The sequence below is a fragment of the Saimiri boliviensis genome, chromosome 7 (genome assembly GCF_048565385.1).
Source record: "Saimiri boliviensis isolate mSaiBol1 chromosome 7, mSaiBol1.pri, whole genome shotgun sequence".
Lineage (NCBI taxonomy): Eukaryota > Metazoa > Chordata > Mammalia > Primates > Cebidae > Saimiri > Saimiri boliviensis.
The window spans coordinates 66,741,623-66,758,618 of record NC_133455.1 but is presented as its reverse complement, the minus strand read 5'-3'; the positions used below and the strand labels follow the sequence as shown (position 1 = coordinate 66,758,618).

Genomic DNA, 16,996 nt, shown 5'->3' with positions numbered 1-16,996 from the left:
ATATCCTCTATGAAGACAGCCCCATTCAACTCTCTTCAATAGAACTATCCTTCCCTCCTGTGTGTCCCTATAACACTGTACTTACTTCTATTAGAGCAGTTAACACAGAATATTGTTATTGAGGTTTACATACCAGTATCTCTCACTGGACCCTGAGATCTGTGAAGGGGAGGGGTTTATCTTCCATCTACTATGATTTTCTCAGCTTAGCAAGCACAGTACATAATGTGACGCTTATCTGGCACAAGGTAGACAGTTCATACATGTTTGCTAAATGTACGAATGAATCTCTTTTTTCATAGACATAAAGTAATACTACAGCTAAAATCACCTAACCTTTAACTATATCCAACTTTCTCCTGGGTGCCCACTTGAAACTATATGGCTACCTTTATTATTATTTTTTTTAACCCCTTAGCTTATCTACTCATAAAAATTCACTAATTTTAGTTTGAAAAGTCTTCTCACCTTTTCTATGTCTCAGATACTGTGCTGAAGATATGGTATGAAACAAATGAACTAAACACAACAACATACATTTCTCAGTATCCATGGGGGATTGGTTCCAGGACTGCCCAGGGATACCAAAATCCACTGATGCTCAATCCCCAAAACAAGATGATGTTTTATCTGCACATAACCTATGCATATTCCCCAGTAAATTTTAAATCATCTTGAGATTACTTATAATGCTTAATACAATGTAAATGCTATGTAAATAGTTATATTATATTGGTTGGGGAATAATTACAAGAAAAAAAGTCTATATATGTTCAGTACAGATGTGCTTTTTTTTCCCCCAAATATTTTCAGTTGGTTGAATTCATAAATGTGGATCCACGTGTATGGAAGGCTGACTATACTAACTTCATATTGATGCAATGCAAAATGATAGAAAATTCTCTAAAAGTGATAGGAAACAAAACCAAAAAATCATTCTGCAGTATGCTCTACATAGACATCATAGCATGGAATAAAGACCGTGAAGGTGAAATTCACAGGTCACTAGAATAGAAACCTGACTCTACCACATACTAGTTGAGGGAATTTGAGGAAGCAAGTTAATGTTTCTGCAGCCACAAATGCTTCATACTTGGGAAAACATGCAATATTTTACTGAGACCTCCCTAATATTGGCAATCCTCAGGGAATGAAGAAAACTGGGGAGTCAAAAATGATATCTAGAATTTTGATGGTGCCATCAACTAGGAGAATAGATAAAAGAAGATAAGCAGGTTTGAGGGGGAAGGAAATGAGTTCAATTTTGAATATACTGCATAACCTGTGGGAAATCCAGACACGGATGACTGGCAAGGTGTTGAATATTTAAGGAACATTCTAGGCTAGGCTAGAGTCAGGAGTCCTCGAACTGAGACTGGGTGAGATCATTCAGGGAGAATGTGCCAACTAAGACGAACATGGGCCAAGGACTGAATCTGAGGGAATATCTACATTTCAGGGAAAGGTTGAAAAAATGAAAGAGAAAGAAGGAAGCATTTGAGATAAAAGGAAAATTAAGCCAAGGAAGTAAAGAGATATAAGAGTCAGGGAATAATAAATGGTGTCAAACACTGCAGAGAGGGTTAGAGAGTTAAGAATTTTTAAAAATTCTTAGACTTGGCCATTTGCAATGTTATTGGGAAGATCTTGTAATATTCATGAAAGAGGTAAGGATGCAGTCAGGCTTCAAGGATGGAGGACTGGGTGGGAGATGTGTATGTGGCGAGTAAAGGCTCCTCTTTATAATTTTCAGTGGCATGGGGAGCAAACAGACTAGCTGGGGACAGGAGGTCAAGTGAGGATTCATTAGGATGGGAGAGGCTTTGAGCGTGTTTATAGACTATGGGAAAGGAACCTATATGAGAGGAAAGATGGAAAATACAGAAAAGAGAGAGCATAACCAAGGAGTGAAATTCCAGAGGAGGTAGAAAGGCACAGGTCAAAGACAGGGGCGAGGGACTGGTCTTGAACAGTAGATGGGGCACCCTATCCTCTGAAATCAGAGGAATCTTTTACTCAAACTTGGTTCCATAGGCCAAACTTTCCAGGCTCAACAGTGTCTAGAATAGAAATGTATCTTCAGAGCTTGTATCAAAAATTCTTCTGGGCAATCCTGATCTTAATTTGTATCAAATAGGGTTATATGTAAAGAAACATTTACAACTCATTTGTCAGTTTGGAAACAATTAGTAAGAGAAGTATCCCTCTATAAGAATGACACAGTCTTCTCTCCTTGACTAACAAAGCACTTAAAATATGTTTTATTATTGTCAGAGATTATCAGTATCATTATAATCTTGAAACATTGTTTAGCATTTAAATGGCCATTATTACATAGTCCCACTCCACAGGCAAATTTTTATTAAAATATGAAGATTTTACAACTCACACACTGGAGAAACCAACATAAACTAATTCCTAAAATTACTGGTCAGTGGAATTTTATGGCTGAGGTGACTGGCTAATAACACACATCCTAGAATTCAAGGAAAAGCTGTCTTATGTCTATACCCTAGGGCTCAGAACTTTGGCATCACAGCTTAGTACCTGCACGAGAACCTAGGACTGGAGGTTCTTTTCTGGAGAAAATGCTGGGTTTCTTTGTAGGCACCCCAATAGCTCAAATTGATGCTCAAGTATATTTGATTCCTATCATGTAAAAATCTGAGAGGGGCAAACTCTCTCAAAACTGGATCTTTTAAAGATTATAATTTAATACTTGCCGAAGGCCTATTTAAGATAATGAATATTCGAGAGAACATATAACCTTTGAGTCTTCTGGATTCTCCATGTTTAGTCTCTGTACCAAATTAGAGCACCATAAGCCTTTAAAGGAGCTGGAACATATTATCTTGATTAATGCATGTATCATTATCAGTAATAATTTAATTTTCATATTTGTTTGTTATGTGTTTCGCCAACAAAAAACTAAGTTCCAAGAATGTATATATGGCTTGTCTGTTTTGTTGCCAAGGGCATGGAACAGAGCCCAGGGAATACAGAAAACAGTAACAATTTATCAAATTGTCAAATGAATAATTGCATGCGCTAGTCCTTCCTTAACCCTCCATAATCTATCATAAATCGTATCAATTCACCTCTATAAAAACTGTTGAATTCATCCAGTCCCCTTACCACCACTGTAACTCATACCCTCATTACTTCATAGCTGATCTGCCTGTTTCAGTTCTCTTTCCCTCCAGCCCAGCCTACATATTGTCATCCCATTTACCTCACTAAGCACAGCTATCATCACGTATCCTTACTCCCGTTCAAGAACCTTCACTAGTTCTCTACTGCTTCTCAAACAACCACCACACCTCTGAGTCTAACATTCTAAGCCCTCCAGGATTTGCCCCAGCTCACCCTCCCCAGCCTCATCTTCCACTGCTCCTCAGTCACTTCCCCACATTCCAGTCAAATTAGATGACATGTTTTTTTCTTTCATGTCTTAGGCCCTACTCTCTGAGCCTCTGTTCATACCATACTCTGTCTAGAGTGTTGTAGTACATCCTTCCTTTCTAAAACCCAAGTCCTAATTCAAATACTACTTTAACTATGAAATTATCCTGGGGCTCCCTTATCAAAAGTAGTATCGCTATGTGCTACCACATTATAAGCTACTTAGGGCTAAAGAATGGACTGTATTAATCTTTGTCTCCCCCAGGAGAACTGAATGTCTAATATACAGGAAGTACTCATGAAATATTGTTGAATAAATTAATCACATTTTATATGAGACAATCCAGACTAGTACATATTCCACAGACGTTTCTCTCATTTCCTTTAGAGTCAATTAATACCGGGAAAGTAACACAACTGACACAGCCAAGAAAAAAACTAAACACTTAATAAAGGTGGACATGACAGAAGGACTTAGAATATACAGGAAATAACATCCTTTGTATAGCACACGCTTGTCACCAATAAATCAGGAAGAGATGCCAGCACTAGGTAGAGGCTGTTATCTAATAATCTTTAGTAAAGTCCTTTTTAATTTTAAGGTTCCACAAGAGGGATGACAAGAGTGGGGCACTTAACAAGTTATCCAGCCTTCTGACCATCTCTTTAAAACATCAGGGAACCTATTTCCCAATCCACTGCCTCAGCTCCTAAATGAAACCAACTCTTCGGAAAGGAAGAAACATTGGTAATCAGTCATTTTTCCCTTAGAGTTTAGTTCATTTCAGAAGACAGGAAAATTTTTCGTTAGGAAGAAAATCATGTCACCATTCACACCCACAGCACTTAGAAAAGTAGAGTGTTCATATGCATTATCTCATAAGATTAATTAATTCATTCAACAAATATTGACTGTGTGCTTACTATAGGGCAGGTACTGCTCCAGCTGATGATACAAGATGAACAATGAACAAATAACTGTATTACATGCCAGGTGTTAAGTGCTACAGAAAAAAAAAAAAATGAAGTGAGTTTGGAATGAATGTTTTGTTTTACATACAGTAGTCCAGAAATGGTCTTTACTGCAACCCGTGAAATAAGTGACGTATTAGCTGTTAGCATAATCTTAATTTTCTAGATTGGGGGAATTGAGAGCTTAAATGGTTAAATGGCTTGCCCAAGATCTCCTGAAACTAGACAGGGATGGGATCAGAAATAAGATTTCCCAACTTTTGTTCTATTGCCACAGGAACAAGAGAGAAATCTGATTTAGGAATGCTTAATTAAATTCCTTCTCTTCTAGGTAACCATACTTAGAGAGTGGACAAGACCATACATGCCCATCAATGACCCATCCCCTCAAGAAAGGCCCACCTCCCAATGTCTCACAGGCATTTCTCTCAGTTTGATTTGGTGAATAAAATAACTGAAATATCATCATTTTGTTTCCTTATATTGTTGGGAACAAAATTTTAACAACAAAATAAACCAAAGTTTAAAAATGTGTAGTTTTTATTTAAAACAGAAAGCAGCATCTAGGCTTAGTGTGCAAAAGCAGGAAATACAACTCATCAGCAATACTTCAAATCACACCTGATAAACAGAAATCCTCCTGTAATGGCCTCTGTGCTGTACACCTGTTGAAAGCGTGTCAGCACTTTTGGCAAGGATTTTCTGCCACGAGTTCATATAGGACTGCGTGTGTGTGTGTGTGTGTGTGTGTGTGTGTGTGTGTGTTATCACTTAAGCTGATGGCACTAATATTAGTGAAGTAAGAAGAAAACTGCAAATATTACTGGGAACAGAGGTACCCTCTACATCTAACCTGAGTTAAACCTGAAATCAACTTCTTATCCAGTGTACGGCTGAAGATCCTAATGTGTTTTAAAAATTCAAAAGGAGGTGCCGGGCGTGGTGGCTCAAGCCTGTAATCCCAGCACTTTGGGAGACCAAGGTGGGTGGATCACGAGGTCAAGAGATCAAGACCATCCTGGTCAACATGGTAAAACCCTGTCTCTACTAAAAATACAAAAAATTAGCTGGGCATGGTGGTGCGTGCCTGTAATCCCAGCTACTCAGGAGGCTGAGGCAGGAGAATTGCCTGAACCCAGGAGGCGGAGGTTGCGGTGAGCTGAGATTGCGCCATTGCACTCCAGCCTGGGTAAAAAGAGCGAAACTCCGTCTCAAAAAAAAAAAAAAAAAAAAAATTCAAAAGGAGGAATCAGTTCTCCAATTATAGGAAAATTAAGTTAGGCTACAAAGAAGAAGAGGCCTCTGGGCTGGGCCTGTGTGGGTAGAATATCAAAAGGTAAAACTAAAAGACAGAGTACATTCCAACAGGAAGAGAGGAAAACTAGAAGAAGGTGGGTGGATGGAGGGGTCTTCCACACTCAGGAAATGGAAAGTAGTGTGCCACAGCTAACATACAATATGTGACAGGCAAAAGTGTGAAATACAATTAGAAAGATGCAATACAGGTCTAACTCTATTTTGCAAATATTGCAGGAAAGGAAATTAAAGTGGTTTGGCCAAGGACAAGCATGAAGCAAAGCCGGAACTAGAACCAAGGTTTTATATTCCCAGTTAGGCGCTCTTTCCACTATAGTCAGACACAACATAATAATGTTTTGGTCAACAACGTTTGGGATGGTAGTTCCATAAGATGATTATGAGGCTGAAAAATTTTTATTCCTCAATAACCTTGTATCTGTCAAAAAGTTGTAGCTATAGTACGATGCATTACCTTTCTAAGTTTAGCTATGTTTAGATACAGAAATACCATGGTGTTACAAATGTCTACAGCATTCAATATGGTAACATGCTGTACAGGTTTATAGCCTGGGAGCAACAGGCTATACCATATAGCCTAGGGGTGCAGTAGCCTACATCATCTAGATCTGTGTAAGTACACTCCATGATGTTCATATAAGGATGAAATGGCCTAATGACTCATTTCTCAGAACATATTCCCACCGTTAAGTGACACATGATTGTACACTATCTTACCATAGGTTGCGATAAAGAATGAACTGTAGGCAGATAGGGGATGGACTATGGCAGATAGGAAATACTCTTCCTTTAACAAGTAACAAGTGGTAGAAAGGTTAAATTGCCTCAAGATCACATGTCCAGTTGAATAACTGGCAGTATTGATAACAAGCTCAACTCAGAGCTCCTCCACTTGAGAAGACACAATACAGAGGCTACCACAAGTTCTTCCCCCCATAAGCAATAAATACTCTTACCACTGTACTTTTTAGGACCTGTCCTAGAAACCACAAGGATTATTAGGGAATAAGTGAAAATGGAGCTTATTTTTCTTTCTATTTGCCTGCCCAGCTTCAGAAAAACTGAGTCAACTGAGGCTGAAAATCAATTAATGAAAAATCAGAAAAATGGGGAACCAGAAATACGTTGTAATGAATGGAGAGTCAGGAGGCATGAGCTCTGGTCCTGGTTAGACCACCAACAGTGGTGTGGGCTTTTGACAAAGTACTTCACCTCATAATTCATAAAATGAGGAGGATGAACTAGATGATGTCTAAGACTATCAAATTACAATTTTCTATTATTCTTATAAGTAGATCTCTCTTGACAGAAAAAGGTACACCTGAAAAGTTGAAGGTAAACTGAACTTTAAGAAGCATATATCATTTTTTAATGCAATAGGAGTGTGCCCTATTTAAAAACACATTGATCAAACTTGTAATTTAAATTTTTGTTTATATGACTTTATTTTAACATGGTATACCCATTAAACAAAAAAGACGCGTATATCAATTGTCAGTTCTAAGAAATGGGAAAAGGGATAGGGGTCAATTCTGAAGGCCTTGTTTCAGCTTAACCTACAGATTTCCAGCTGTCTACTTAAAATAGTTATTAGGAATATATACGGCCATTTTGTATTCAACAAGTTATTATTAAGCATTGGAGAGTATCTTTTTTTTTTTTTTTTAAGCAAAGACAGAGAGGCACTTTGAGCAATAGAGAAAAAGTCCTTAATTTTTCACTAAAAAAAAAAACACAAAAAACAAAAATCTTTTAAAAGTAGGGGAAATACAAAAATTAGCCAGGTGTGGTGGTGCATGGGTATGATCCCAGCTACTTGGGAGGCAGACGTAGAGGTTGCCCAGGAGGTTGAGGCTGCAGACCTATGATTTCATCACCACACTCCAACCTGGAGTTAGACTCTGTCTCCAAAATAATAATAATAATAAAAAGTAAAAACAAAGAACAAAATTAAGACTTTAATAAGCTTAAGAAAACAATAGGAAGAAAACCAAGAACAAAGGTTTTTAATGGAGTTCAAGTTCCATAAAACACATATTTGTTTTTGCTTCCATACACAAAACTCTGGAAGATACCACTATCAGTGGTTGCCTGTGCAGGGAGATAGGAAATAGGTAGATGAGAGACAGGTGTAAAACGCAAACTTATTTGCTAAGTACCTTTGAATTTTTAACCACTTAAATACATTATCCATTTTAAAATTGAATTTAAAAATTTAAATGTTCCTTAAACAATCATTTGTAACAAATAGCTGAAAAAAAAAAAAAAAAAAGCCAAAGAAAGGAAGTATTAGAACGAAGAACCAAGAGACAAAGAAAACATAAAGTAGCACTGAGAAGTCTGAAGCAATTCAAAGAGAGGATGATCCAGGTTGCTTGCAGGAAACTGCTGAAAAAGTCAGTGTGAAATCCAGCAAGGACCTGAGAAGCTTAGAATAGCCAAACCAGTATCAGCTGGAATAAGTAACAGTATGTGGTACACAACTTTTAGGGCCCTGTGTCCCTTGGGAGTGGGAAATCCGAGATAAAACCAGAACTTTACTAACAGAAAATGAGTTCTCTCTTACCCACTAGGAGAAAGAGGGAAGGAAATGAGAAACAAGTTTCTGTGAAAGTCACAAAGTTAATCAGTTAGAAAGTGAGACCTATGAGGAAAAGATAAAGGAGTCCATTAGTATCATCTAGCAAAGAAAAGAGATTCTACTTTGCCAAGAATTATTTAAGGCAGCCCTTGAAAAGCAGATGGAAAGGACTGTCCTCTTAAAGTCATTTCTACCCTTACGACTTTTTGATTTGTGGGCTAATTCCCAGTGTGCTTCCTTGTAAGAGAGACCTTGCTAATTTAGCACAAGGCCTAGTTAGCATGAAGTGAAGGGGTTAAGATATGTTATTCTGGCATATTGACTAAGTTAAAGACATTTGTATAACAGCAGGTGCAAAAAGATCACTGTGACCTTCTTGCCGTTTCTTAAGAGAGGAGGATGAAATTCCTGTGTGGAAGACATTCCCTGAACCCGAAGGAAAGGCAACATCCTTATTTTCAAGGGCAAGAAGGTGAGACCAAGAGAATACTGTACTGACCTTGTTAGAATAAGCCTTATCCTTTAAGCCTCACAACATAATTTAGTTGCTTCTTCACAATTTACTATTTTTTTTTGTCCAATCCAGCATATAAATAACTGATTCTAACTGCTTCTTTGGGTCTTCATTTCTTTATGAGGGCTCCTGTGCTACATAAAGCATGTATTATGCTTTTCTCCTGTCAATCTGTGTTATGTCAATTTAATTCTCAGACCCAGCTGGGACCCTAGGAGAATGCAGGTGGAGTTTTTCCACCCCCATAGAAGTATCAGCACTGCTGGTAACGATTTGCAAGTAAACTTGGGCAAGAACATTATTTTTAATCAAGTAAAATATCCTTCATTTCAAAGTACAATGAACACATCTAAAGTGCTAGCAATGTTCTTTCTTGACATGGTGTTAGTTTGAAGTCATTATGCTATGAATTTCTATTTTATGAGCTTTTCTGTATGGTGGTATATATGTTTTTTAAGATAACCAAGAAAATACTATTAAAGTTATCCTTTCCAGGAACAATTTGCCCTTGTGGTGAAGCCAAACACTGAAGTCAGAGTTTCCACCATGAAGAGCCAGTCTCCTAATGGGGCACCAATAAGATCAATTTGGCCTATCCAATGAATGACACTCATCAGGTCCAGAGACCCACTCTCTTTCATAAGTCCTCACCCTTAAGCCATGGAAATCTGAGGCATTAGAAATGGAAAGAGGCTGTCTACAGGGCAGGAACCAGGGGGAAAAAGTATGCAAAGGAAAATTGGGCTCTAACAGCTAATAGCTTTATATATTTTTTCATATCTCCTGTCAGATTTAAGAAAATGAGAAATTAGAAATGAGATCACATCCTTTGCAGGGACATGGATAGAGCTGGAAGCCATTATCCTCAGCAAACTAATACAGGAACAGAAAACCACATGTTCTCACTTACAAGTGGGAGCTGAATCATGAGAACACATGGACACATGTCGGGGATCAACACACACTGGGGCCTGTCAGAGGCATGGGATCAGGGAGGGAGAGCATCAGGAAGAATAGTTAATGGATGCTGGGCTTAATAACCAGGTGATGGGATCATCTGTGCAGCAAATCACCATGGCACACGTTTACCTATGTAAGAAACCTGCACATCCTGCACATGTACCCCTGAACTTAAAATACAAGTTAAAGGGAAAAAAAGCTACAAAAAACAAAATCAAAAAGAAAATGAGAAATTACTTTGCATTTGAGTTGGAAAAATAGTTTAGGCCCAGAGAGGTGAAGTGTCTTGCTAAAAGTCACAAATTGGTTTTGAGAAGTCTTTTTTTCTTCATTTATTTCTCCATAAATTACCTGTGGTAGCTTAGACAATACATTTACTAGAAAATAAAAATGTAAATAATAAAGCCAGATACAGTGATTTATGCCTGTAATCCCAGCACTTTGGAAGGCTGAGACAGGTGAATCACTTGAGGTCAGGCGTTTGAGAGTAGCCTGGCCAACATGGTTAAACCCCCTCTCTACTAAAATACAAAAATTAGCTGGGTGTGGTGGTACACACGCCTGTAGTCCCAGCTACTCTGGAGGCTGAGGTAGCAGCATCGCTTGAACCTGGGAGGCAGTTTGCAGTGAGCTGAGATCATACCACTGCACTCCTGTCGGGGTGACAGTGCAAGACTCTGTCTCAAAAAGAAAAAAAGTAAATAATAAACATGGTCAATTATGATAGAATTGGGATTTCTTACTTTCAATCTACTGTTCTTTACATCATATCATTTTGTTTGTTAAACTTTCTAGATTTCCCAGTGCAAGATATAAACTAATGGTTCTACTTTTTTCTATTATGTAGCTGTTCTGAGCTACACAGAAGCACATGGGTAAAGGACCATTTTGTGTAGAGAATGTCTTAACTGCTTTTGTCACCCTGAACTAAAAATGCCTCTACAACTACAGCTACTCAAGAGATCTACTGGCTTCATCTTACTTCTATTCTATTATCAAGCCAAAGATGCAGAAATTTCTTCCAAAATTTAAAGACTGAAAGGCAATCTAGTTAAGGGCAGTTTTTTGTTGTTGTTTTGTTTTTAACAAAGCCAGTTTAGATAAGCTTTATATCAGTATGTATATAATTATACAAAGCCATTTCCCCTTCATCTGGAAAAATTTATCAGTCTAATTCTTTAAATATCTGTGAAGCTGGACATGGTGGTTCATGCCTGCAATCTCCGCACTTTGGGAGGCTGAGGCGGGCGTATCATCTGAGGCCAGGAGTTCAATTTCAGCCTGGCCAATATGGTGAAACCCTGACTCTACTAAAAATACAAAAATTAGCCAGGCATGGTGGCAGGTGCCTGTAATCCCAGCTACTCGGGAGGCTGAGGCAGGAGAATTGCTTGAACCCAGGAGGCAGAGGTTGCAGTGAGTCGAGATTGTGATACTGCACTCCAACCTGGGTGACAGAGCAAGATTCTGTCTCAACAAAAAAAAATCTGTCAAATGAGGGGCCCCCTAAAATGGTGTCTGATGCCAGCCCTCAAGATTCAATTACTTAGCTGGCTTTGTTTCTCTACTTGTTGCCTTGTTTCAGAAGATAATCACGAGAAAGAAGCTCAAGATTTAGTCAAATATTTGTTCAGAAGTTTGAAACTCTCAGCCAAATGAAGATTGGTAGTTCTTTCACCTGCATTCTTTACTTACAGGAATAACAGAATTGACTGTACTGCAAGAATCAGTGCTGCAAGAATCAATCCAGACAACTGTGTAACAGGGCCAGTGACCCGGGGTCTGTCCTCACTGGCCCACTTTGCTTTATTCAGCTCTACTCCTGTCCCCAGCAGCTTATTCACAAAGGGGGCTGGACAAGAGAGCAAATACACCATCTCCACCATACTACTCTACTGATGTCACAATAGTAACATCATCTTTATATTAAAGATAGAATTTTGAATGTGTGTTTGAGAGAGGAAGGCTGTACTGTTTTTTACTATCCCATTGTTTGAAGGCTCTATTAAGTGGTCCCATTTCCTTTATGTCCCCTTTTTCTGATCTGGCCAGGAGCCAAAAACAGAAGTCTTATTAACAGAGTTGACAAGTGTCAAGATCATAAATGACCCCTCAGAGCAATTAAAATGAAAAACAATCCCCGTAAGCCAGAACTGAAACAAAAGGTTCACTACTTATCCAAACTTCGGCAGAGACACAGTTTTTCTCCCCCACCTCCCTAAGCCTGTTAGGAAACGGTATCTGCAGCTGCTCCTCCTCCTCCTGCAACTCACTTTCTGCGTCAAATAGTATGGGTCAAAGTCCTCCAGGGGAACTGCAACCAGGCCTTGGGGGATGTCCCCGTAGATGAAAGGCAAACTCTTCCCTGCTTCCAGGTCACTGTTTGGCTTGGGCTTGCTGTCCTCATCGTCCTCCCGATGACTGCCATCGGCCTTTGGTGGTTTCTTGAGCTTGCTCTCGGCAATGCGCCTTTCAATGTTTGCCAGCGACTCAGGGGTGAAAGGCTTGAAACTATCAGGGCCTGGTGGTGCGAGCAGCCGCGCTGCCATCTTCTCATCCTGCAGCAGCTTCGTTAGTTATGCTGCGTCCAGGACAGGTCAGCTCTGGAAGAAACAGCAACACAGACAGCATTAATCAATCACTGCTCTAAAAAGAGGCCAGACTAAACCATCTCACTCTCAACCTTAATTCACAACCTTTGCAAAAAATGCATAGTTTCTTCCACGGCATGGCTATTTTTCTTTTCAGGAAATCTATGGCATGAACTGATCTGTCATGGGAGATCAAAGATCAGGAGTCTCCTGAATTGCTAGTATTTATTATATTTACTTAGATGCAACTCACTATTAGGAACCACATACAACAAAAAGGATATATTCCATTCCCTTAGGGAACTTCTGTTCTGAACAAATAAGGCATATGTAACGTTACCCAGGGGCATATGATAGCTGTGGAGTCCTTATAGTCCAAGTTACCTGCCTTTCCTAAAGCTCCGCTCCCCAAAGAAAAACTCTTCCTTTCAAGGGCAATACGAGGATACACTGTCATTCTCAAATTTCAGTTTCTGAAAACAAAATAAACCCTTCAAACTTTGGAGACACAAAATATAGATAAAATAGCTTCCATCTGCTTTAGTTCTTCCATTCCAAGTTATTTTTCAATCATCAAGTTGTGTAAAATCCATTCAGCGTAAAAGTCCAAAAGTATCTTCTTTAACAATCAAGCTTAGAGGGCAGATACTGCTCTAAGTGCCGCCTGCTTACCAGCTAGAAAAAGCAAATGGGAGTGGAATCCTAGAGAACTTCCTCTGATGCAACAGCACTGCAGCACTGCAGGCTGAGCAGCAGCAGAAGGGCCTGCGTGCGACTCCTGAGAGGGGCTCAAACCAGGAAGGACAGAGTCGCATGAACAGAGTCACAAACAAAAATTCCCTTCTAAAAAGAAAACTGAAGTAATGTCTTACGAGAGGCAATGATTTCCAAGCATGGTATTTGAAAAGCCCATTTCCATTTATGTTTATAAGAGTCCTGGATTATTTAAACACACAAAGTAAAATGGAGGAATCAATCCCTGGTTTTGAAAGCAGCAGTATTCAGTTTCAGGCACAAAATGATCTGAGCAGGTAAGTTTACGGTGAAAAGCTTAGGGCTTTGCTGGCAGTTCATTGGTTGCTCATGGTACTGCTTTTTTCTCTTTAGCACCATAAGTACAATCCAGGATTTATTTTTTTTTTAAGGCTAAAGATTATTCTTTCCCCTCCTACTTAGTCCTCAAGGTCCACTTCAAGGCAACTAAACCTTGAGGCTCCTCTAGAGAACAGTAATAGAGTTAACTCTAAATAATTTGGGAATGAGATACACAAGAGCTCTTTCCACAAATCCACTTGCTTAGATCCCAGATCTCTGGAGCAGTGATGATTGCTAAGTGTTGCAAGACAGTGTGTAGTGTCTACGTGAGGGCCGGTCCACCCACTCACTCATAGCAGAGGACTAAAGAGGCCAGAACCACAAGTTTGCCCCACATGTAACCAGTTGGCTTCACACTGTGCGAAAGACACCACCATCCTACAGACAGCGGGGTCAGAGAAATCATTTCCATGTAGGAATTATGTAAGGATTTCAGAGCTGCAAGCCATTTTACAAATCAAGTCCATTTCATTTCAGGTGAGGAAAACTGGGATCCTAAGAGATCAGACAACTTGCCCTGAGTCACACAGCCAGTATAAAAATCATGACCAAAAAGCTCCTGTGCCCCATCTCAGAATTTATTTTATTATAATAATTATCAGTTATCTATCCTCCTTTCCTATCTCCCACTACTCCCCAAAAGGAATGGCTTAATTTAGTCAGTAAATCACATAGAAACGGCTTTACTGATCTAAGAGTTTATTTACAATGCTTTGCCCAACCTAAAATTCCTTTTCCTTCATTCTTCTCCTACCCATCCTTGGATTGGCCCCCAATAAATCCCTACTCCTCCACAGAGTCCTCCCACCAACTCAGCCTTGACTAATTATTTCCCCTTCTGCACTCCTACAGCACTCCACCATGACCTTAGCTAACATTTATCACACACTATGTTTCAAGCATTATTCCAGGCACCCTGCTTATATAAACTCGTTCAATTTCCAGAGCAGCATATGAGGCAGATATTATTATCACCACTTAACAGATAAAGAAACAGAGTCACAGAAAATTAATGTAGCTTGCCCAAAGTTACACAGCCAGAAAAAGATGCAAAACACTCTAAATAAACTTGTTTTGGCACTTAATCATTGCTGAATTGTACCTTTCAGAATAAATTCCCGTAAGTCTTAAACTTCTTTTGTATCCCTTTCACAGTGAATAGGATTATGCCTGAAACCCACAAAGAGATCAAATACATGGGACTCGCTGGCTCCTACACCTACACTAATTTTCAAGCCTAGGTCACTCTCTGTTCCTACGCAGAGGACTAAGAACACTGCAAGAGTAAGTCACTGAAGATGCTGACAAATTCTTGTGATCTAATTGCAGGCACCTGGGTTCTTCACAGCAGCCCAGGGCAAAGTTCTCTGTCTTTGCTTCCGGATCCTGTTTCTTCCTGTCTTCTCCAAGACTATCCTCTCAATTATCCCTGCTCTTCATCCCATTTTCTTTCTTTTTTTTTTTTTTGAGACGGAGTTTCTCTCTTGTTACCCAGGCTGGAGTGCAATGGCGCGATCTCGGCTCACCACAACCTCCGCCTCCTGGGCTCAGGCAATTCTCCTGCCTCAGCCTCCTAAGTAGCTGGGATTACAGGCACGCACCACCACGCCCAGCTAGTTTTTTGTATTTTTAGTAGAGACGGGGTTTCACCATGTTGACCAGAATGGTCTCGATCTCTCGACCTCGTGATCCACCCGCCTCGGCCTCCCAAAGTGCTGGGATTACAGGCTTGAGCCACCGCGCCCTTCTCTAAGAGCTGGCCTTCTGAAATTTCTCTGTTATATTCTTTCTTTTAGGGATCTCATTTACTCAAAATAATTTGTACATTGGTAATTTTCAGATTTCTTTCCCTGGCCCTGATTGTTCTTCTGAGTCCCACAGTTGTCTCAAGGGGCCCTGCTATGACTTCAAAACTAAAGCATTTAAAAACTACTCTTCTTACTCCAAAACCAATTTCTCTTCCTGACTTTCTTATTTCTGGACCAGCCATCCAGTATGGAACCTCAGTCATCTCTGCGCAGTCCCTTCTTGCTATCCATACCCAACCAGTCGTCAGCCTTTCCAACTGCTCTTCCTTCAGAGCTTCCATTTTCAATAGTATTGCCCTCTTTCAGGTCCTACTGCAAGTCTCCTCACTAGTGGACCAGCCCTCAGTCCACCAGGCATATTTCCAAGGATCCATTTTCCTAAAAATCTGCTTTCATTACATCATTTCTGTCCCTCAAACTTACCAGAGTTATAGGACAGAGTCCAAATTTCTGCCATTTCACTGTCACTCAAGGCATTCTACAACATTATGCATCACAAACATTCTCTTTTATGGCTTCCCTGCAAGAACACCTGCACTGGTAAATGTATTTTGAGTTTTAAATTTTTTGAAGGTAAAATACAATAAAGTACAAAACCTTAAGAGCACAGCTTATTACATATGTATATGCCTGTGTAACCACCACTGAAAGCAAGATGTAGAAAATTTATTTCCAGCATCCCAGACAGCTCTCATGAGCCATCAATAACCACCTCCAGCAAAAGCTATTCTGACATATATCACCATATATTAGTTTTGCTTCTACTTGAACCTCATATAAGTAGAATATAAACACACTCTTTGGGTTCTTGCTTCTTTCACCCAACACTATTTCTGTGAAATTCATCTTCTTTATATGTGTAGCAGTGGTTCATTCTGAATAGTATTCCATGCATGAATGTAGTACAATTTATCCATTCTACCTTAATGGGCATTTAAGTTGTTTATACTTTTAAGTTATTATGAATAAAAGCTGCTAAGAGCCTTCCTATACCTGCCTTTTGGGGTAGCAATACGTTTACTTCTTTTGGGCACATAGCTAGGAGTGGAATGCTGGGTCAGAGAATGGCAGATACTTAGCTTTAGTGATATTCTTACAATGGAAGATTGCAATGTAAGAGGGTTCCAGTTGTTCCAAATCCTCACAACACTTGGAATGACAGTCTTCTGAATGTTACCCACTCTGGTGGGTACAGTAGCATCTCATATTTTTTTAAAAATTAATTTATTGAGATGAAATTTACATAACATAAAATTAACCATTTTAAGGTGAACAATTCAGTGGCAATTAGAACATTCACACTACCACTGTTATCTAGTTCAAAAACATATACAGTTTCTCTCCATTCCCAACCTTCAACCCCCACCCTTCACCACCAGCTCCTAGTAACTATCAGTCTGCATTCTGTCTCTATTGATTTATCTATTCTAGACATTTCATATAAGTGGATTCACACAATATGTGAGATTTTGTGTCTGACTTCTTCCACTTAGCATAATGTTCTCAAGGCTTATCTATAATGTAGCGTGTATCAGTACTTCATTCTTTTCTATGGTATTTCATGCAGGGTACAAAATCAACATATAAAAATCAATAGCATTTCTATACATCTACAACAAACTAGCAGAAAAAGATCAAGAAAGCAATCCCAATTACAATAGCCACCAAATAAAATAAAATAAGACCTAGGAATAAATTTAACCAGAAGGTGAGAGATCTCCCCAGGAAAACTATAAAACACTGATGAAAAATCAAA

The 16,996-nt window shown here is 39.3% G+C and overlaps 1 protein-coding gene across 6 annotated transcripts in view; it reads right to left on the bottom strand.

The window, feature by feature from the left end:
• Positions 1-16,996, bottom strand: part of SCN8A (sodium voltage-gated channel alpha subunit 8) — a 205,086-nt gene that overhangs the window by 129,162 nt on the left and 58,928 nt on the right. For all 6 annotated transcript variants that reach the window (XM_074402654.1, XM_074402655.1, XM_074402657.1 and 3 more), the window contains exon 2: positions 12,020-12,349. In XM_074402654.1, coding sequence (XP_074258755.1) covers positions 12,020-12,295 — 276 coding nt within the window. In that variant the 5' untranslated portion in view covers positions 12,296-12,349. The remainder of the gene's footprint in view (positions 1-12,019; positions 12,350-16,996) is intronic.